Here is a 23,604-nt window from a genome sequence, read left to right as displayed (position 1 = left end):
TTACACAATCTACTGGAAAAAGAAAAAAGATGATGATTCATTCTAAAGTAATCTGTTCATTCATCATCAAGTGAATGGAACCATTTTCCAGCAGGTAGCTGCCCTTAAATTACTCACCACCCCAGAGTAAGTACAGTGTCTGCAATTGTTAGGACACGAAATGTCTGGGAAAATAAGAACAAGAGGGAACTTTTGGCAAAGTGAAGCTATCAGATGATACAGATTGGGAGGCTTTGATCCTGTCGTGATGTGAAGGCTTCAGATGTTAATGATGACTATGTAAAACAGTCCAGTATGGAAGCATCTAAGATAAAACTCTTGTAAATTTTTGGCCAGGAACCTAAAATTTGCTTCAGTCTGTGGCTGAAATTTTTGTGCCAAATCAGAAGGCACTTTGCTGGTTCTTTTTTTATAGAAGGGCCAAATGAGATAGATTGGAAATATGTACTTTGAACAGCCAGGCAGAGTCTCAGGAAGTCTGCCAAACAAGATTTCCAAATAAAATGTTTGGGAAAGAAAACAGGGATGGACTTTGCAGATGCTGGATGGATTCCACCAGCCATCTGTGCAAAGAGTTACTTGGTGTCACATCAGCTGAGAGCTATGAAGTGGCACAAAACTATCAGCAATAACTTCGTTGTTAAATGGATTCATTTATTTACCAGGCAACCTTTTATTTACCGAGATAAAGTATCTGAATGTATCTGCCTTTCCTGTGAGAAACAATAGCAATGACCAAAATTATTGAAACATAAAGGAATTTCGGCAATGGAACTATTACCTCAGTGCTAATGCATTAGCAGTTGAAGAAGGCAGATTAATTTACTTACGGTGAGCTAAGTGCATTCTTGGCTCGCGAAGGGAATCATTTGCTCACTTAAGCCAGAGATCCCATTTTTGACGGCAAATGTCACTGCCTGGATTTCCCTTTGACAGTCTGGCAACCCCACACCCCTGTTATAGTATCCATTTATTTGTCTTATTTTCAGCCAGATTAATCCATTCTGTTTTGACAAGAAGACTGATGGGTAATTGATAACTGTGATAGACACAAACAGAAGAGTTGGATGCTGAATAATTCAGCACTTTTCAGTATCAATAAGAGAACAGGTTGAAGAATTTGTGTCTCTATTTACACTTAAACTAAACTAAGTCAGCCCAGACATTTATGCTGCCAGTCTATCAGAAAACCAAACAGTGTACATTCGGTTTCCACCCGACAAAATGTTTTATAAGCTTGTAACAATATGTGTGAAGCTGCCAGAATAATAAATAGGTACAGCAGCCCATGCATGCTAATGTTATGTTGTAAGCAGTTTTGTTGACAAGTGCTAATACTTCTTTCATACTATCATCAAAAGCAGCTAATACAACAGCCATTATTTGCTGGCTTTCCAAGCAAGACATGATGGATTGTGACCTTAATATGGGTTAGCCGAGTTTTGAAAGTTAAACAACTTGCAATAAATCATAGAATTATTACAATGCAGTTTAATTGGTAAAGGACTGTTTGTTTCCTAAACAGGGTGAAAAATTTCTGTTTCGGCACTTTTAATTTGCAAAGTGCATTTTCATTATGAATGGCAGTTTAATATTCTGCTCTTTTGTCATGCAAAATATGCAACACACAGGCAATCTATTAATTGGACAAAATGCATTGCAAGCGTAAATTATCCTTTATATCATCACTTGTGAGCTTTTACATCTATTAAATGTGTTAAATGGAACATAGTTAAAGACTGTACAACTATTTGCAGGCTACTTCTGAAATTTAAGTCAAGCTTCAAGATGATTTTAATGACCTTTATTTTTGGCAAAATAAAGTAATTAAGTAATTGTAAATAAAAAGGGCAGTTTAAAGACTTACTCCTTCCTTAAGGCATAGGTGCATATGTTTTCTTGATTCAGCAGTTGCAGGAAACAGACAACAGCACTGTTTCATATTGATATGCCTTGAGAAATGGAATCAAACCTCATGTATTTACTTTTCTCTTTGCCACGGTATAATTTCTAGAGCAGAAATTTCCATTGGCAAATGTGTAGAAATAGGTGAGTAAGGCAGTAGCAAAATGATATTGCAGCATAGCTCAGCATAACTGAATAGCTGCCTCCATATGCTTTGGTTCAATGATGTGCCTTTACACAGGGCTATTTAGAGTGCAGAAACATGAACAAAATACTTTGTACTAGGAATGTTGATATGACATATGTTTGATTTTCAGAATGCCAGATCTCTCAATGTGTTCCTGTAAGACTGCCTTAAAATACATACAACCTATTCATTTACACAGAACTCTGAGACCATTTCTCATATTTATTGACACCTGTGTAGACCTTTTGAAAACTTAGAAATTCCACTGATTTCAAACATTTTCTATAGATTGGCCCAGATGAAGTGGGGTTACTATAGTGCTGTCACTCCAAGTCTCCTTCAAAGATACAAATTGTCAGTAATACAAAATGAAAGTTAGAAGTATACTTCAGATAGGCATTCCATTCATTTTTCCTAGGTTATAAAAGTGTTAATGTGAGAGTGCATTCTGTTGTTTTAACGGAAAAACTAAAGAACAACTTTTACATACACAAAAGGAATACATTAAAATAAACTGTTCAGAACTTAGATGACAAAGGTAGAAACCAAAAGTTCTGCAAATTGAGAGAAATTGTTCAACTTTCTTTATGTTATATAGTGGCACAAATGTGCCGCAGTTTCTTAGATATTTCATTCTAAAAGAAGATAAATCTAGTTATAGAATTTTAAACTTGCCCTAATGTTGATCATATTCCCTCCCATTTAAATGTCATGCTTACTAAGCTATGTAATTTCTCTGCCTCAGGAAAAAAGAAAGAAATCGGGGAAGACAAACATGGGAATGCAGGCAGAGAGAGACAGACAGGGAGGGACTGTTGATATATTCTGTTGATTGTACTTTTTGGCTTCGCTCATGGTGAAATGCTAAGGTAAGAATATACTATTCAATAAGTAATATGGATTGTTAAAAAACAATTATCATTAACCATCACGAATGACTACAATTTTTCAGTATAGATTAGAAAGTTTTATCAGGGACATAGCCATGATTAGAAAAACATAAATGAACATAACCAAAACTCTTAACTTATGAAGGCAATAAGTTGAATTGATTACAATACTTCCTTGGGCACTTTTCAAAGTCATAAATTAACAGACTATATCTTGGATTTATATAAGAATCAGAAGATTTTCTGAAATCTCAGATGTATAAAACTGAGGGCACATTGGCTATAAACTGAATCATTTTGTTAATATAAATTTTCAGTTATCACTTTCAACAGACTTTTCCCCATATTATAAAAAATTCAAACCTATAGAAAAGTTGAAATAACTTTACAGTGAATACCTGAACACCCATCATCTTGAGCTACTATTTTGCTACACTTGCCTTTTCATATACCTGTCCATCTTGCCACCCATCCATCAGTCCATATAATTTTTTGATTCATTTCAAAGTCAGTTACAGCCATCGTTATATTTTTCCAGAAATCCTTCGGTGTGCTTACCATTAACTAGAGTGCAAAATTAATTTACAGTTTTTTTTCTTCTGAGGAGAAATCTGCATGTCATGAAATGTACAAATCTTAAGTGTGCCATTTGATGAATTTCAGCAAACTTTTCATGAGTTTCAGCCACATAATGAGCTCTGTTAGATATTGATATTAAATGAAGCCCAGTGAATGCAGAAGACTCAAAAGCTCTATTTTCAAACTACTCACCACTGTTAGACTGAGCTAATCTACAGGGCCACCTCCTACTTAGGACATTCACTTTTGCAGGTCTCAAGCTTATTCTGTTTTGCTAGGAAGAACAGTTTATATAATTGGGCTTCATCAGCAATTATAATACTACTTGTTGTGTACCTATTACGGGCAAAGCATTTCACTGAGTGCTGTGAAGAGCATAAGGAGCCTTAAGATATAGAGTCCAAGATATGGAGTCCGTCAAAGAGCCTGTGGTAAAAAATGCATACTACCAACTAAAGTGGGATAATACAAGATTATATACTTAGAAACCAAGTGAGTAAGAGAGAAAATGCCAGGGGTGTTTAGAGGAAAGTGGTAAGAATATCTTGGCGTATGACGGGAGGGCTCCCTCAACTTCATCTTTCACTTTTACCTTGCTGGCTTGCTTTCTTTTCCTCAAACACACTGAGCTTGCACCCTCATTGCAGCCTTTGTAGTTGTTCCCCCTTTTCCTGCTTTGCAATGTATGACATCCCAAGAGTCTCAGATGATGTAGGTGACATCTACATTAAGCAGTGTTTCTTTTCATCTTACTCCATTTTTATGACACAACATTTTCTCTTTAGTGTGTCCATCACATGAGGAACACAAAAATCCTGCAAGATTTTTCAGTGTAGCTCAGTTTATGAAAGTATACCTATGGATTGTAAGCCTTGAATACTTTTGCATAGTTTAACTTGGTATGGCTTTTGCATATATTATATAATTTTATCCTCACAATTATCTGTGAGATCCGCATCACCTATACATATAGAGAACTTACACACACAGACACACACACACACACACACACACACACATATATATATAGCCTATTTAGGTATACTTCAGAGATATTGTCAGTTTGGTCCCGGAGCACCACAATGAAGTGAATATTTCAATAAGTTGAGTCACACAAAGTTTTTCCAGTGCACATAACAGTTACATTTACACTATACTGTAGTCTATTAAGTGTGCAATAGCATTATGTCTAAAAAACAATGTACATACTTAATTTAAAAATAATTCATTGCTTTAAAATACTAAGGAGCATCTGGGCCTTCAGCAAGACATAATCATTTTGCTAGTGTAGAGTCTTGTCTCGAAGTTGACAGCTGCTAACTAGTCAGAGTGGTGGTTGCTGAAGGTTGGGGTGACTGTGGCAATTTCTTAAATAAGAGAACAATGAAGTTTGCCATATCAAATGACTTCCTTTTATAAAAGACTTCTCTGTAGAATGCGATGCTGTTTGACAGCATTTTACCCACAGTAGAACTTCTTTCAAAATTGAACTTAATCCTCTCAAACCCTGCCACTGCCTTCTCAACTAAATTTATGAAATATTATAAATTCTTTGTTGTATTTTTAAGTGTTTAAAGCACCTTCACCAAGAGTACATTCCACATCAAGAAACCACTTTCTGTGCTCATTCATAAGAATCAACTTCTCATCTTTTCAAGCTTTATCATGAGATTGCAGCAATTCACTCACACCTTCAGGCTCTGCTTTTAATTCGAGTTCTCTTGCTGTTTCCATCACTTCTGCAGTTACTTCCTCCACTGAAGTCCTAAACATCTCAAAGAGTTGGAATCAACTTCTTCCAAACTCCTGTTCATTGTTGATATTTTGACCTCCTTCCACAAGTCACAAATGTTCTTATTGGCATCTAGATTGATGAATCCTTTCCAGGTGGATTTCAAGTGACTTTTCCCAGGTTCATCAGAGGAATCACTATCTTTGGCAGCTATAGTCTTACAAAATGTATTTCTTAAATAATGAGACTTAAAAGTTGAAACTACTCCTTGTTCCATGGGCTACAGAATGGATGTTGTGTTAGCAGGCATAAAAACAACATGAATCTCCTTGTACATCTCCTTTAGAGCTCTTGGATGACCAGGTGCATTGTTTCAAGGAGCAGTAACAGTTTGAAAATAATCTTTTTTTCTGAGCAGTAGGTCTCAACAGTGGATTTAAAATATTCAGTAAACCATGCAATAAACAGATATCCCATGATTCAAGCTTTATTATTCCATTTATAGAGCACAAGCACAGGAGATTTAGCATAATTCTTAAGGGCCCTAGGATTTTTGGAATGGTAAATGAACATAGGCTTCAACTTAAACTCACCAGCTGCATGAGCCCTAAAAAAAGAACCAACCTGTCCTTTGAAGCTTTGGAGCAAAGACATTGACCTCACCTCTCTAACTATGGATGTCCTAAATGGTGTCTTCTTCCAATAGAAGGCTGTTTCATCTACTTTGAAAATTTGTTGTTTAATGTAGCCACCTTCTTCAATGATCTTAGCTTGATCCTTTGAATAACTCACTGCAGCTTCTCCATCAGCACTTCCTGCTTCACCTTGCACTTTTATGCTATAGAAACAGCTTCTTTCCTTAAACCTCATGAACCAAGTTCTGCTACCTTCAAACTTTTCTTTTGACACTTCCTCACCTCTCCCAGCCTTCACCGAATCGAAGACAGTTAGGGTCTTACTCTGGATTAAGATTTGGTTTAAGGGAATGTTGGTGGTGGTTTGATCTTCTACCTGACTGTTAAACCTTTTCCATATCAGCAATAAGGTTGTTTCACTTTCTTATCATTCATGTGTTCATTGGAGTAGCACTTTTAATTTCCTTTAAAAATGTTTCATTTGCATTCACAACCTGGCTGCCTGCCTGGTGCAAGAGGCCTGGCTTTTGGCCTGTCTTGGCTTTTGATATGCTCCCTCACTAAGCTTAATCATTTCTAGCTTTTGATTTAAAGTGAGAGATGTGCAGCTCTTCCTTTACTTGTACACTTAGGCACAACTGTAAGGTTATTAATGGGCCTATTTCAATTTTTTTTTTGCCTGAGGAAAGAGGGAGGCCCAAGGAGAGAGAGAGAGACAGGGGAACAGTTGATTGGTGGAGCAGTCAGAAAACACATAACATTTACCAAATAAGTTCACCATCTTCTATGGGCGCAGTTGATGCTCCTGCAAAACAATTACAATAGTGACATTGATATAGTTTGGATACTTTTCCCAACCCAGATCTCATGTTGAATTGTAATCCCCAATGTTGGAGGTGAGGCTGGTGGGAGGTGTTTGGATCATGGGGGTGGATCCCTCATGAATTCCTTGGGCCATCCCATTGGTGATACGTGAGCTCTCATTCTGAGTTCACACAAGATCTGGTCATTTAAGTGTATGGCATCTCTCCCTCACCTCACTCCTGCCTTTTTCATGTGATGTGCCTGTTCCCCCTTCACTTCTGCTATGATTGACAGCTCCATGAGGCTTCACCAGAAGCCAAGCAGATGCCAGCATCATGCTTCCTGTAAAGCCTGCAGCACCATGAGCCAATTAAACCACTTTTCTTTATAAATTATCCAGTCACGGGAATTTTTTTATAGCAATGGAAGAATGGCCCAATACAAACACCAAAGACCACTGATCATAGATCACTTTAATATATATTATGATAATAATGAAAAAGTTTTGAATATCGTCAATTACCAACATGTGGTACAGAGACATGAAGTGAGCACATGCTGTTGGAAAAATGGTGTCAATAAAATTGCTTGATGCAAGGTTGCCACAAACCTTCAAGTCATTAGAAAAAAACAAAAATGCAATATCTGTGGAGGACAATAAAGCAAAGCACAATAAAATAGGTAAGCCTATATGTATATATAGAGAGAACTTGGAGAAATAAAATCACTGAGCCATAAGTTACAAATAAACTGAAACTCAGGAATTTTATGTCTCCAAGTTATCAGCAGAACTGAATAAATACCAGCTATCACTTTTGTTTCTGGGGGGCTGAAACAAAGCACTATTCACTGCAGCAACTTGTTGAAATCCTCATATTCCTTCGCCTCCTCTTCACCATGCAACCCCTGCTGCAACCACTCTTCCCACAACTCATTCAGTATTTCATCAGCCTTGTAACTATCGTGACAACTTATATTCAGTCTTGGGGAAAGGTAAGATACAGGCTTTTAAAAAAATAGGTATTTCAAAAATGTTACCAGCATGCTGCCATCTTCATAAAAATTAAGGATCCTTGAAGTGTCAGTTGACTAATGCACAAACACAAACAAGAAATGAGAGATAAACTTAAGTACCTATTATTTTCATAGGAATGACCTACTCCTTTGAAAAGGCCATTTTAATCCCAAATTTCTATTACTGTTTGTCAAATAAAAACATTGTTCAGTAATGCCTCATCACTATAGAAGAGTTGTCCTGATGCTTCTCTTTAGGAATCATGTCAATTTGAGTTATAGTACATGCTGGTTAGATACAGTTGCTGAAGACATTGGATCTTTTCAAAGATGTCCTCAAATGCTATGCAAGAGAGTAATTATAACATGCTAATTTGTAGATTCTCTATTTTTATGTTCCTTGTTTTGCCTCTTTTTGCCTCTGGCCTTCGGCAGAATTCTGTCACTTATCAAAATCACTTCTGTGTCCAAAATCCCATTCTTCAGTACTAAAAAATGTATAATTTTTAAAATTAAAATAATATAATTTCCTGTGCAGTATTTTAGTCCATGCAAACTTTAATTACTCCCTGTTAATATTTTTTTAAATATTCTATTACACCTTGATCCCTATTTTATCTTAGGAAGGCAAATGAATTTATTAAGATAAGGGAAAAAATCTTGTATTTTTTGTGAGTTATGCAAGAATCTTATGCCTAGAGAGCAAGAAATATATCTGTATGAATTTTTTCATTGCAACTATGGAATCTTTCTTGCAACTTTTTAGTAAATTACAATTCCATTACTTTTTATTCCCCAAGGATGAAAAAAATGCACTTCATTTTTTGGCAAAACAAATAAACATCCTGAGTTGATAAAAATATCAATTACAAAAGTGTCTACCCTAAAAGTCACATTCATTTTGTTTGTTATTGCAAGTTATTAAAAGGCTTCCAGGCATGCATATAAAACCTGAAAAACAACAGTTGAATCTATCATATTAAATTAAAATCCCTCCATAAAAAAGTAAACCCAAGTAGTTTATCAGTTAGGGAATGCCATGCTGCCCCAGAAGTCAACACAAATAAGACTTTATTAAAACATAACTAAAATGAAGTTCCACAAGAATCCTCCATGGGAATTGTTCTGCCTCAAATTCAAATGTGGAGAGTAAAAATACATCAGCTGACCTTAATTCCTTTAAAGTAACAAAGGAAGAAAAGGGAAACAAATTCCAAGGCCAACAACTGAAATAACACTTCAGAAAATATATCCTCACAAAGGTATATACGGAAAAATAACTGCTCTGCAAGTTAGACAATTCTCTGCTTTCAAACAATTTATGCTCTTTAATATTTGTACTAGTGGTAAGCTTCTTTGACCATTTGTCTGATACCTAATGTACCTTCTTAAATGAATGCCTACAATTCTGTGTAGCTGCCATGAGTTGGCAATCCAACTCATTTTCTTCTGTCTTTAGTTATTCTGTATTACTTGCCATATCATTAAACATTATTTTCATAAGAGTTCTCTATTTTCTTCCCCAAAGCAACATATAAAAAATTCAAAGGGTGTGCTCAGATTTGGACAATCGGGTTGTAGTACAGGTACGGGTTGTAGTATAGGCTTCCAGTTATACACAGTTCCCAGCATGTTAGTTATATCTCTAACCAGATAAATAAGTGTTAACACATCCCATCAGAAAGCTGATGTTCTACATTATAATGTTAAATGTCCACAAATTATTTCATGGAATGGATGTCCCAAAATATATTATTTGAATTATCTATAACTGCACATTTACTCAGTCTCTAATATTTTGTCTAAATAATGTCATGATAAACATTAATTAGCTCTTTGAACATCCATCCAGATACGTAATGATTAGAATCTTAATATTTTCAATATTTAAACCAAAAATACAAACCAAAGATCAGCAACAATTTTCATAGTTACATAAGAAAGCAATTTTCCAGATAGCTAGATAAAGAAATTTTCCATTATTACCTTCAGGCTTTCTTATGTACCTAGTGAACTTACTTGTTTATGTACTTAGTGAACTACAGAAAGCAAAGTAATATAAATGTGTTTTTTAACTGTTTGATTCACGTTTGAAAGAAACTACCCTCCTAATAAACAGGGTGCAGTATTTCAGACTATCTCCCAAATATGGAAGATATCGAATATCTTCTTCAAACACAAAAAGGGTATTATGTATTAATGGTGACAGGTGTTTGAGTACATATCAGTTTACTGCCCACATAAACTTATTCTGATATTTACCTGAGAAATGAGCCCATATGGAACAACTTCATTTAACACCAAGATGTACCTTGATGCCCTGTTGAGACACATACAACACTGATTAATGTTATGACCTTTTTACAGTTCCCCCTTTTAAACAAATAAAAATTACGCAGTCTTTCCTCATAGCATCAGTTACTGCAACATCCTGAATGGAAAAATTTGAGAATTTTTCATGGGAAAACTTTCTATGCAGTGAATATATGTGTTCTTTCCTAGCTTTATTTTCAGAAGGAAACTGTCAAGGTTTTTCATTGGCCCATCTTCTATCTCATTATCCCTATCTTCTGAACACCTGTGGCTTCATGCCATCACTAGCTATTTGGAGGCTACAACAATTGAAACTAATCTAAACTAATCCCAGAAAGAGTAAAACAGTAATATTTTATGTTGCATGTAACAGTGAAAATATTGGGAAGGAGGTGAGGAAGATTTGATATGTATGAGTGGCACAGTGCCTAGCCTTGTCCATGCTTCCTAAATGTTTCACTGAGCTCAGTAGGTTTACAGGGCTTTAAAAGAAACTAAGGAGCCCATACATACCTTTGCCTTTATTTAAATAATCTTTAAAGTTCATTGAGAACTGTTTGTTAAATACGGCAGACTGTTAGACATGGAAGAATCTTCTGAGACCTCACAAAAATAACAGAAATGGTATTTTTTGAAAGTATAAACCCATAAAGACAAAATGAATGGGAGAGAAGACAACAATGTTGAGAGATATCAGGAATTTGAAAAACATAAAACAAGTGCAAGAGTGGAGGTTATAACCTAAGTATATGCAAAAGAGAATCTTACAAAGTAGGGGGATTCACCCAATAGAATTCCAGAAAGACTCCAGATTCAGAAGCACTGGTTATCTTGGAAGGCAGAATAGTAGAAAGTTGGAAGTTTCTGAGTCCACAATTTCCTCCTCCATAGGATATAGAAGATTTCTTTCTAAAACTAATTCAATTAGGAACACTCTAGGTTGAGACTGATTAATGGAACTGAAAACATGAGAAGAAATGAATATCTGCCCCCTTGTCCTTAGAATGGTTACCTGCCAGTAATTTACCTTCCAAGTGGGAGATTCTTTTCTGGAGAAACTAAACATCCCTAGAGACAAGAGCCTCAAATCCTAAAATTTGGAAGTCCTCAAACAAAAATTCCAGCTCCGGTGAAACCCCTCAATTGACAGCCCCACCTCCTTCATGCTTACCCACGAACACATATCTTCCAAAGTGTTCTTTAGGGATTTGGATTTAAATATGATAGCCTAGAATTACCTAGATAGCCTAAATGCTTGAGGCAAATCTCTAACATGAATAAGAGAAATCAAAAGAGAGAAATGAAAAAAAAGAACCCATAAGAATTAGAGATACATTATCACTAATGATCTAGAGACCTAACGATCTGATCTAAAGGTACACCTGCATTAGATGGCAGAAGAAAACTGAAGAAAATCTATAATAAATATTCTCTGAAAATTAAGAATAGCTATTGGATTCTTATAACAAGAACAAGGCACTAATAAAAAATGACCTATAAGAAATCAAGAAATTAAAATATTCTATAGCAGTTTGAAAGATAATGTTGAGAAATTCTGCTAGAAAATAAGGCAAAAAGAAAAAATGTAGAAAATATAGGAAACTATAACAATTCAAGATGTCTTCCTAATGCCCAAATAATAGGAGTCCCTCCTTCAAAAAAAAAGAGAACAGAAAAAAGTGTCAGAAAGAAGATTACCAAAGATCTAATACCAGAAAAAAAAAAAAAAATTCAATATGGACCAGTTCCATATTAAAGGGATTCACCAAGTTCTTTGTACAATACATGAAAAGAGACCCATACCAATGTACATCATCATGAACATTTATAACTCTCTGGGGATAAAGAGAAGATCTTAAAATCCACAAGAGAAGAAGAAGCAGGCTAAATAGAGAGCACTGGGAATCAGAATACCATTGCTCACCTCAAAAGCAACATTGAAAACCGAAAGACTTGCTTTCAAAATTCAGAGAGCATGATAGAGACATTTTCACACATACAAGGATTCAAAATATTTACCTCTTATGAACATGTTTTAAAAGAAAGTACTAGAATATTGCATTGGCAAAATAATGGAGCAAATGAAGAAAGAGTAAGATCCAGAAAGCAGGAAATCTAACACAGGAGGGAAGCAAAGAAAAGTCCCAGCATGATGACTGTGCTGTAGGTCTAGACAGTCTGGATTAAAGGTTACAGGAAATCTCCAAGTCCCAAAAGACCAGAGCTGTGAATGGGTTACAAAAGTGGGGAACCTGGTTCTCTCATCCTTGGAGTGTCTGGGTAGGGCCTGGAATGGTCAGAGTCCCAGGCCAGTGGCCTCAAGCCTTTAATACCCTCCTCCCATTTCTCACAAAAAACCATAAAAATATTATTTTCAATGTGTGCCATGACACAGAACATATTGAAAAGCATTCTGATATATTTGTTGATGTACTGAAACACTCAGAAAATATGATAGACTTTTAACGGGTCTACTGAGAGCATTTGAAAAACTCATGGCTGGTTACTGTGGCAGACAGTGGACTGATACCTAAAAGCCATTCACAACCATCTTTTCCTTTGAGTTCTTTGGGGTAGGGACTGGAAACCTGAAGTGCTGATTTTTCCAAATTCCATTGTGTCTAGTGTGGTCATGTGACTTAGTTCTGGCCAATGAGATGTGGGTAGAACCTGCTGAGCACAGCTTCTGGAAAAGCAGCTAATCATGACCATGGAGCTAAGACTCATACACTAAGAATGGAGGAACAGGAGGTAGGAGGAAGCCTGAGTCCTTGGTAATACTGAGATGTCTTCCCCTCATAGTTATAAGTGGCTACACTATGTCAAATAATCAATATCTAAAATTGATGAGTCAAGAGATAGAAATATTAGAAGACTATTTAGAAAAATGGAGGTAAATATCAGAAGAAACAGACCTTTCTGCATACTTGTTGCCTTTGAGGTGTGGGGAAGGGTGAGAAAATGACATATTTTTCATTATGTATTATTTAGGCTTTTAAAGCTATGTGTATGTATTATTCTGATAAAACTTAATTCAAAGTACTCTAAGTTACCAAAAAAGCAAGAGATGATAGCATTGAAATGAAATCCTGATGTCAAAGTCTCAAAAATAGCCAGTAGAATTTACATATTCCTCAAATCAGAAAAGAATAAAGGTTTATTTCATGGATGGATGAAGACACATTCAACTAGATCTTTTTTTCTTCTAGTTTCTGTCACAGTTACTGTGAAAATCTAAATGTTGAAAAACTTTAAAAAAATTTTTTTTATTATTATACATTAAGTTCTAGCATGTGCACAACATGCAGGTTTGTTACATAGGTATACATGTGCCGTGTAGGTTTGCTGCACCCATCACTTACATTAGGCATTTCTCCTAATGTTATCCCTCTCCCAGCCCTCAACCCCCGAGACAGGCCCCGGTGTGTGATGTTCCCTGCCCTGTGTCCATGTGTTCTCATTGTTCAACTCTCACCTATGAGTGAGAACATGCAGTGTTTGGTTTTCTGTCCTTGTGACAGTTTGCAGAGAATGATGGTTTCCAGTTTCATCCATGTCCCTGCAAAGGACACGAACTCATCCTTTTTTATGGCTGCATAGTATTCCATGGTGTATATGTGCCATATTTTCTTAATCCAGTCTATCATTGATGGACATTTGGGTTGGTTCCAAGTCTTTGATATTGTGAATAGTGCCACAATAAACATATTTGTGCATACGTCTTTATAGTAGCATGATTTATAATCCTATGGGTATATACTCAGTTTATGGGATTGCTGGATCAAATGGTATTTCTAGTTCTAGATCCTTGAGGAATCACCAAACTGTCTTCCACAATGGTTGAACTAATTTACACTCCCACCAACAGTGTAAAAGTGTTCCTATTCCTCCACATCCTCTCCAGCACCTGTTGTTTCCTGACTTTTTAGTGATAGCCATTCTAACTGGAATGAGATGGTATCTCATTGTGGTTTTGATTTGCATTTCTCTGATGACCAGTGATGATGAGCATTTTTTCATATGTCTGTTGGCTGCATAAATGTCTTCTTTTGAGAAGTATCTGTTCATATCCTTTACCCGCTTTTTGATGGGGCTGTTTGTTTTGTTCTTATAAATTTGTTTAAGTTCTTTGTAGATTCTGGATATTAGCCCTTTGTCAGATGGGTAGATTGCAAAACTTTTCTCCCATTCTGCAGGTTGCCTGTTCACTCTGATGATAGTTTCTTTCGCTGTGCAGAAGCTGTTTAGTTTAATAGATCCCATTTGTCAGTTTTGGCTTTTGTTGCCATTGCTTTTGGTGTTTTAGTCATGAAGTCTTTGCCCATGCCTATGTCCTGAATGGTATTGCCTAGGATTTCTTCTAGGGTTTTCATGGTTTTAGGTCTTACATTTAAGTCTTTAATCCATCTTGAGCTAATTTTTGTATAAGGTGTAAGGAAGGGATTTTAAAACCAATTTTTGTTAGAAAAGTTGAGCTGTATTCCCACTGGGAGAATGTCTTAGTTAGTTCAGGCAGCTATAACAAATTACCATAGTTGGGTGGCTTAAACAATAAACAGCTATTTCTCACAGCTCAGGAGGCTGGGAAGTCCAAGATCAAGATGTCAGCAGATCAAGTGCCTGCTAAGAGCCAACTTCCTGGATTGCAGATGGCTGACATCTCTTTGTATCATTATATGGTAGAAAGCAGAGCAGAGACAGCAAACTCATGTTTCTTCTTATTAGGGCACTAATCCCCTTCATGAGGGCTCCAACTTTATGAATAATTAATTCCAAAAGGCCCCACCTCCTAACCATTACGTTGGCGTTAGGACTTCAGCATATGAATTTTGCAGTGACACAAACATTTAGTCCATAACAGGGGGGAAAAGCAAATAAACTAAGTTGAAAAGTTTTCATTAAATATGAAGAACAAGACTTGTATAGTCCTGGTCAAACCAGAAGCAGTTTATTTTAGCAATAATTTCAGTATTTCCAAGAGTTATAATCTTCTCCTTTGTCTTCTCAATCTAGAAGTAGATGTCATTTCTAATTTAATAATTCTTTTTTTACTCTTAAATTTATGCATCGATAACTTTATTCTCCTCTGTTCATTTTAATCTAATGGAACTCCTTGTGTCACACACAGTTGGCATTTCAACTTACTTCATTTTAGGAGATTATATAACTTTAGGTTTTGCACATTGAAGGTACTCAATAAATGTATGTAGAAAATTTGGCCATGCAGAGCAGATGCATATTGAGGCTATTACCTAAGACAAATTTAGGCAGAGGAGCACCTCATCCTCTTAGGAGGGACAGTTGGGTGCCTTATGACAATCAGAATAGAACAAAGTGGAGAGGTAAGTGAGGTCAGAATGGGGAAAGTGGCAGGATGCAGGCAAACATGTTCTTAATTTAGAGACAGATGAAGGCTCAGGACTTTCCTAGGCAGATAAAAGAAGAAAGAAGCTGCTTTTTGAAAAGAGGGATCAAGATTAGGACAAAAAGGGAGATTTAGTCATCAGCAGAACTCAAATGAGAGCCCACAAAGAGACACTGTCTACTCAGAGTACATCTTCAGACATCCAGGGTCCCAAGCTACTGTGTTTACTGTTAGCCCTTAGCCATTGTTAGGTCTTACTGCTTTATAACTCTTCTTTAAGAATATATTAATAGTAAAATTACTTACTTCTATATACTCAATACAACTAATCCTTAATTATCAAAAACATTTATAGTCATCACCTCATGATTCAGTTTGCCCTTCTCTAGTCCAAATGAATTGAAGTAGGAATTCATAGGACCTTTCCTAGTGAAGAAGGATTTTAGTGCTACTTAAAGAAAGTAAAAAGTATATTCTCCTCTGATAGAAATTTTCATTCTGATAATATTTTATTTGTATCTTTTTTTAATGTCATGGCAAGAAATGGAGTTGATGGGCCAGGCACAGTGGCTCATACCTGTAATCCTAGCACTCTGGGAGGACGAGGTGGGCTGATCACCTGAGGTCAGGAGTTCGAGACCAGCCTGGCCGACATGGCGAAACCAGTCTTTATTAAAAATACAAAAATTAGCCGGGCATGGTGGTGGGTGGCTGTAATCCCAGCTACTCAGGAGGCTGAAGCAGCAGAATCACTTCAACCCCAGAGGTGGAGGTTATAGTGAGCCGAGATTGTGCCACTGCACTCTAGCCTGGGTGACAGAGTGAGACTCTGTCTCAAAAAAAAAAAAAAAAAAAAAAAAGAAAGAAAGAAAAGAAAAGAAAAAGAAATGGAGTTGATTTTGAAGAGAAATCATTTTGAATAATTAACCATGAATTACTCTAATTAACAGAAAATAATTATAGGTTGGACATACGCTCTTTCAAATGCAGAGGCTAGAGTAAAAGAATATTGGAAAAATAATGCCACCTTATAGATGTTGCAATGAATCCCAAAGAGGGCTTTTCTTTGAATTAATCTTCAACTAAGGCATTTTAAATGTCTTCCATTAGAAAACATTCATATTTCTACAAGACAAAAATTATTACCTAGCATATGTTGTTAGTTAGAGAATCTTTATTGTAATAATTATTAAAGAAGACATCTTTAATGCTTCCTAAAAGAGAAAATATCATTTCCCTTGTTCCTTTTATAACACTTTCTGGATCACCAGAACAGCCTTCGATAGATTTAGCATATTTGTACATCATAGGAATACTTAAAACACTGTATGTAAGTGGAGTTCAACATATTCATGTCACTTGGAAAATGTTTGTCAAGTGATTAACATCACAGTTGCACTTGTGGCTTCTGTTTCCTGTAGGGGAAGAATATGTGGCACACTGATGAGAACAGGTAACATATTCCTTTGCAATTAGTTTCTGTTCTGTAAAGACCATCATCAGGACTGAAATGAGAGTCCACAAAAAGGTATATAGTCTACGTGAAGTATACTTTTGGGCTAAAGGGAGCCCAGATATGGGACCCAGGAGACATGTGCTCAGATATGGCACCACAGATAACTAGTTAGTCCCTGACTAACTATGGAACTTGGATAAGTCTCATTGTGCCTCTTTAGCTGTTTCTTTATTAGTAGTACCATCCATCTCACAGGATTGTAACATGGTAAAAATGAAATGTGAAATTAACTTTTGTAAGTTAAAAGCAACAGCAACAACAAAAAGGTAAAGCATCGTTTGGACAAAAATGTAATTTTTTGGAAGAGGTAGTTGGGGAGGCAATGTGGAGATGTAGGTCAAAGGATAAAAAGTTATGTAGGATGAACAAGTCTAGATCTAAGTACAGCATGAGGACTACAGTTAATATTGTATTGTATTTGGGATTTTTTGCTAAGAAAGTAGAATTTAGATGCTCTTGCCACACACACAAAAGGGTAACTGTGCGAGTTGATGGATATGTTAATTTGCTTAACTGTAGTAATCACTTCACAATGTATATCAGAGCATCGTATTGTATATCTTAAATATATACAATAAAAATGTAGCTTTAATATATATGATTTTTACCAAAAAAAAACCATTTGCAATTTAGAAATGAGGAGTATCTGGCATATGGTTGAATAAAGCATAACTTATTTTCATATACCATCATATGTAGAAATAAATTCAAAGATGCCTGCTTTTATGATTATTAAGAGCTAATTATGCAAGAGAGTATCTTTGCAAAGAAATATATAGTGACATTCTGATCATTGGTCACAAATGTGATTTTCTAGGTTAGGTTTCAATTTTGAAAACAACATTCTTGCTTCTTAAATCCTTGCTCTTTTTCTACATCACTCTTTTGCCACCATCAAGAAAGCTTTTTCTATATCACTCTTCTGCCACCATCAAGAAAGCTGTTTCTCTTGATTGTTCAAAATAATAGATGGAGTTAAAGCTTATGTGTAGAAGAAACAAATGGTCTCACTTGCTCAAAAAATAACAGCACTCCTTGATCCTTTCATTACACTATCCTCTCTCCTCTTCTTTTCTTCTCTCCTTACCTGAAATATTGAATGAAACATTATCTCCAGTGAATCGCAATTAAAATATATGTTGGTTGCCTGGGAGAGGAGAGAAAGGCCCAAGAATCTCCTTTAATCTTCTCTTACAGGCTATTGGCATGGATTCTTTTATCTGATAGATAAAACAGTTAGCTTTCAGTATGGGCAAGTTGGACTAGGATTTCAGGAGAAGTTGTTTAGTGGTTATAATCGGTGATTTTTAAGGTTCCTTTCAACTCTGAAATATTTTATTACAAGTAGACCCGTGTAGCTAAGGGGTGCCCTGAGAGATAAAGGGAGGGAGACTACTAAATGACAGTGAAGAAGTAAGATCATAGAGGAAAATTATGCACTTCACTGTTTTGCCTGGAACTAGAGGGGCAAAGGCGTGGGTGAGAAAAAAATGGGCCTTGATGCAGTATCTAACAAGCCACAAACATCTTAACTTCCTAAACGTTACACAGATTCTTACTGAGAGAGAAAGCAGATTTCACCAAAGAAAAGACAAGGTTTTTGGGGGAGGCAGATAAAGACAGAGACCTCTGTCTTTGTTCCTCCAATAATAGGAGGAACTTATCAAAGAATAAGGACATAGATGCCTCATTCCCAGGGACTACTTAGGTTTTCCATGATCTTGAAATCTTGAAAGCTCAGGCAGCAAAAGAAATCAGTTCAGGCCCGTTTGTGACAGAGTGGACTCGTGGCTGGAGAATGAGCAGAGACTGCCCCTTCCTCTGGGTCTTACTCCTTGATTCTCAGGAACCTCCTCACAAAACATCGCCTCATTCTTGCCTCTTGGGGCAGGTTCCTGTGAGGACTCAGACTCAGGAGATCATATCTTGTAATTATCTTGGCTGAGGACCTCTTGACCTTGGACAGCTGAAGGAGGGTCCAGATGCATATATTGGCCATGTCTGATTTTACAGAAGTAATCTTCACAGGCATGATTTGGTGGAACTTGTAGCCATCTGTAAGGACACTGTAGAAATACACATCATTTACTTCGAGTCTATAAAGTTTTGTGCATTGAACAGGAATGACTTGTGAAGTGGCAACTCCTAGAGGAGGATGAAAGTTGGCCACTTCCTGCTCCTGGTTACTCTAACCTCCAGCTCCTTCTGAAATCCTGGCAGGCTCTACCCCTGAGACCACAAAGAGGGACTCTTAGGGTCACACCTCGTAGTCTGTGGAGGACTAGCATCCTCTTTTGATGAAACTGAAATGCAACACTTAATACTCTTGGAAGAGAGAAAATGAATGATAAGAATTCTTACAACCTGGCTTGAATGTTTCTATTACAAAATTAGAGAAACAATCGAATTTGAAGGGACATGTAAAACATCACAAAAATGAATCAGTGGTTACTGAGGAGTCTAAACTCTAGGTCATCCTAATGCATATATGTTTCCAGGTCTGCTGTGATGGTTAAAATAGGTTAATATTAATAGTTTTCCATCCCATAATAAAATAGGTCTAAGACCTTTAGTGCACTTTATCCTCTTAAATTGGCTCACCATGTACATGGAATGTATAAAAGAACCAGATCAAGTGTTTTATCACAAATTCTTAGTGAATGGAATCTGAATCAGGATTTACAGGATTTGTTTAGTTAATTGTCTCTACAGTCATTTGCCACATAACGATGTTTCAGTAAACAATTAATAGCATATACATTTATATATGCTGTTTATATAATCCATAAGATTATAATGGAGCTGAAAAATTCCTATTGCCTAGTGATATCATAGCTGTCATAAAGTGGTAGTGCAACACCTTACTCATGTTTGTGTTGATGCTGGTATAAACAAATCTGTGCTGCCAGTCATATAAAAGTGCAGTATAGCACATAAAATTATGTATAGTAAATAATGCTTGATAATATTAACAAATGACTATGTTACTGGTTTATATATTTCCTTCACTCTACTTTCATTGTTATAGTATACTCCTACTTATTAAAAAAAAATGTTAACTGTAAAACAGCCTTAGGCAGGTCCTTCAGGAGATACTGTAGAAGGCAGAATTGTCATGAGAGATAACAGCCCCATGTGTGTTACTGCCCCAAAAGAACTTCCAGTGGGATAAGATGTAGAAGTGGAAGACAGTGATATTGATGATTCTGACCCTGTGTTGGCTTCAGATAATGTGTGTGTTTCAGTCTTAGTTTTTAACAAAAATAATTTCAGAAGTAAAAAATAAAATGTTTTTAAAATAGGAAAAAAGCTTATAGAATAAGGATATGGAGAAAGAATTTTTTGCACAGCTATACAATGTGTTTTAAGCTAAATGTTATTACAAGACTGAAACATTTATAAAGGTAAAGAAATACAGTAAGCTAAGGTTAATTTATTATTGAAGAAAAAACAGTTTTTATAAATTTAGTGTAGCCTAAGTGTGGAGTGTTTATAAGTTCTACAGTAGTGTACAGTAACGCCCTAGGCCATTACATTCATTCACCACTCACTCGCTGGCTCACCAGTGCAACTTCTAGTCCTGCAAGCCCTATTCATGGTAAGTGCCCTATAAAGGTGCACCATTATCTTTCATATGATATTTTTACTCCTTTTCTATGTATTGATATGTTTAGACACACAAGTACCAGTGTGTTACAATGACCTACAGTATTCCAATACAGTAACTTGCTGTGCAGGTTTGTAGCCTAGGAGCAACAGGCTATACTATATAGGTGTGTAGTAGGCCCTACCACCTAGGTTTGTGTAGGTCCACTCTATATGATGTTCAATGATGAATTTGCCTAACAATGCATTTCTTAGATTGTATCCTCATTGTTAAGCAGTACATAACTGTATTTAAATATTGTGAACATGGGATATATTTTTATAATCTGTTCATACAGCTCAGGGGTCTCCAACCCCCAGGCCACAGATGGTAGTGCTCCATGGGCTCTTGGGGACCAGGCCGCACAGCAGGTGAGTGGTGGGCAAGTGAGTGAAGCTGAGCTCCACCTCCTCTCAGATCAGCGGCAACATTAGATTACCATAGGAACGTGAACTCTGCTGTGAACTGTGCATGCGAGAGATCTAGATTGCATACTCCCTATGAGAATCTAACATCTGATGATCTGTCACTATATGTATTACACGTAATAATATATACATGTATATACACTATATATTACAATGTAATAATAATAGAAATAAAGTGCCAATACATGTAATGCACTTTAATCATTCCAAAACTGTCTCTCCTCCCTGCCCCCATCTGTGGAAAAATTGTCTTCTACAAAATCAGTCCCTAGTGCCAAAAAGTTTGGGGACCTTTATGAGCTATTTATGGAGTATTTAATATACATAAAGCTTAGTGATAGCCAGTGCAAAGGCACAAAGATAGAGAGGAGATAAGCATATAAATAAGACCCCAAAGCTGAATAAGGTAAATGTCATAGGAAGGAACAAAAATAAAAAAAAAAATCTGTGGGTTAAGGGCAGAGGAGTAATATCCAGTTGGAAAATACATTCATGGAGAACAAGAAATTTGATGGAGATCTGGAAGCAGATAAGTAGGATGTTAGCAGGTGACATTGGGAAGAAATATGCAGCGAGGAGGAAGGAGCATAAATTAGAGGGTAGAGACAGGACACATGGAGTAAGTTCATGGACAAGGCACTCCAATTTAATCATAGCATGAAATCAACTCTGGTATGTTGGCAATCTCCCTTTTCCTCACAGTTCTGGAACATTTGCTACTGCAGTTTGGTTTAGTTCAACAGTCATTCCTTGGATACCCACTAAGTGACAAACACTGTTCCAAAGCAGGGAAATAAAAGATAAAAAGGTATACACATTATTTGCCCTCACATCACTTACAGTGGGGCAAATCCTTTGAACTATCACGGTTATTGGAAATATGCTTGGAATGCTTTTGGATGGAGAGGCATCCCTAACCCAGCCTGTGAAGTCAGTCAAGACTTTCCAAAAACAAATTGGTTAGAACTCAGTCTAGATGGACAAGAAGGAATTAGGTAAAAAACAGAAGCAAAGGTGTTCAAGGCACAGGGAAGAAAAGCATGAGAAAAAGGTATGAAACAGCATTTGAGCTTGGGAAACTATTAAGAAGTTCAGGATTACAGAAGCATTCATTCAAGTAATTTCTAAGGAGTGTCATTATTGCTCCAATATTTGCTGTTTGATGTGAAACTGAGAAATATATGGCTTTCATGGTAAGCCCACACCCTTTACCAACTTTGGAGTTACTAATGGTGTTTCATTTTTAGAATACCTATGTGTTTGTGTTTTATTGTTATTCTACCACATGGTGATTTTGTAAACAAATATTGCATATATTCAATGTTCCCTGAATTTCATTACCTTGACTCAATGAGCTTTATGATTGTAATACTATTGGGCAATATACCCAAGAGTTATAAGAATGCCCAACACTGAGACGTTTGCAGCATTCCCACCTTCTTGTTTTGATAAAAAACATATTGCCTTATAAGTGAATCTAAGTATTATTCACACAATCCCTTAGTATTATATACTTCTCAGTCCCAAATAGTTCTTATGTTCTCACTACTGACACCTTAAATCTCTATATTATTATTTGTGTGTCTCTTTTTAAAAAAACACTGATATCTAAATATATGAATAGCAGAAGTGTTCTTCCTGGACTATACTTCTATCTTCTCTGCCCTGGTCTAATAATTCTCTATCTTTGAAGTACATTTTCAGAAAGCAAAATTTAAATCAAGACTGTCATTTCAAAATATAGGGCTACCTACAGTATGGGTATGTATGACTAAATATGCTGCTCAGTGGACCAGGAGTTCAGCCCATGATGGTAAATAGCATGTGTGACACCAGGGTTTCACTCACTGCTCAGTTTTGTGGCAACTGTGGATCACTGTGTAATCTCATTTATGGGGCTCTACTCAGCTGTAATGGAAGCAAAAGATGTGAAATCAGATACCACTGAAAATGTTTATCTGTAAGAGTAAAAGCCTTTTATTCTCTTGCTAAGTTTTTTCACTATGCTATTTATTTCTATTTTAAGGAAAGTTTTTTTAAATGATACGTAAGTCATTTGAAAATGGTATCTACACACACCAGATACAAAATTAAAGGACGTGAATAATTTAAATTTTAAATGCTTCCTTTGGTTATCAAGATATTTGAGTTCTGAAATGTTTGAATAGTTGCTTCATACTCAATTCCTACATGTATACATAGTAAAAGAGAAAAAAATCCTTTGAAATGTTCATATTTTCCTCTTATGTCAACATGGATATGTCATAATATTTTTTGTTTTATGGGACTCATTTCCAGTTGATGCAGAATTTTAAAGTCAAGATAATCACAATAATTAAGGAGTAAATGTGTGAATGAGGGCCTGATTCAAGTTATTTAATTAACATAGATTCATGGAAATTTGACAACTGGAGGATTAAATATGGATTTTCATCTAATCTGTTTCTGTACTTTTCAGTTCTCCTAAACTATCACCAAATAAAGGGCAATGGTAGAGAATTAGAAATGTGAAAAAAAATTAGGAAGCTATTTCCTGTTCCTTTGTGGCTTGTCTAGTCTAATACGCCTGCATTGAGAAGTTCTTAGAGAC

General features: G+C 36.1%; 1 protein-coding gene and 1 long non-coding RNA gene across 8 annotated transcripts in view; one reads left to right on the top strand and one right to left on the bottom strand.

Annotated features, from left to right (window-relative positions):
- KIAA0825 (KIAA0825 ortholog) overlaps positions 1-23,604 on the top strand; it is a 472,583-nt gene that overhangs the window by 386,254 nt on the left and 62,725 nt on the right. For 2 of the 5 annotated variants that reach the window (XR_010140096.1, XM_054556443.2), the window contains one exon: positions 2,838-2,961. The exons of the other annotated variants lie outside the window; for them this stretch is intronic. Coding sequence is in view for 1 of the 2 variants with exons in the window: in XM_054556443.2 (XP_054412418.2) it covers positions 2,838-2,952 (115 nt within the window). In the remaining variant the exon portion in view is untranslated. Of the gene's footprint in view, positions 1-2,837; positions 2,962-23,604 lie in introns of those variants that run through there. 5 annotated transcript variants of the gene reach the window in all.
- LOC129059697 (uncharacterized) overlaps positions 911-23,604 on the bottom strand; it is a 127,461-nt gene continuing 104,767 nt past the window's right edge. For 2 of the 3 annotated variants that reach the window (XR_010140099.1, XR_010140098.1), the window contains one exon: positions 911-10,066. This is a non-coding gene — a long non-coding RNA (uncharacterized LOC129059697). The remainder of the gene's footprint in view (positions 10,067-23,604) is intronic. The other variant, XR_008525723.2, reaches the window with a different exon arrangement.

This window comes from Pongo abelii, chromosome 4, assembly GCF_028885655.2.
Source record: "Pongo abelii isolate AG06213 chromosome 4, NHGRI_mPonAbe1-v2.0_pri, whole genome shotgun sequence".
In the NCBI taxonomy this organism is placed as follows: Eukaryota; Metazoa; Chordata; class Mammalia; order Primates; family Hominidae; genus Pongo; species Pongo abelii.
This window is presented reverse-complemented; position numbering and strand designations above follow the sequence as displayed.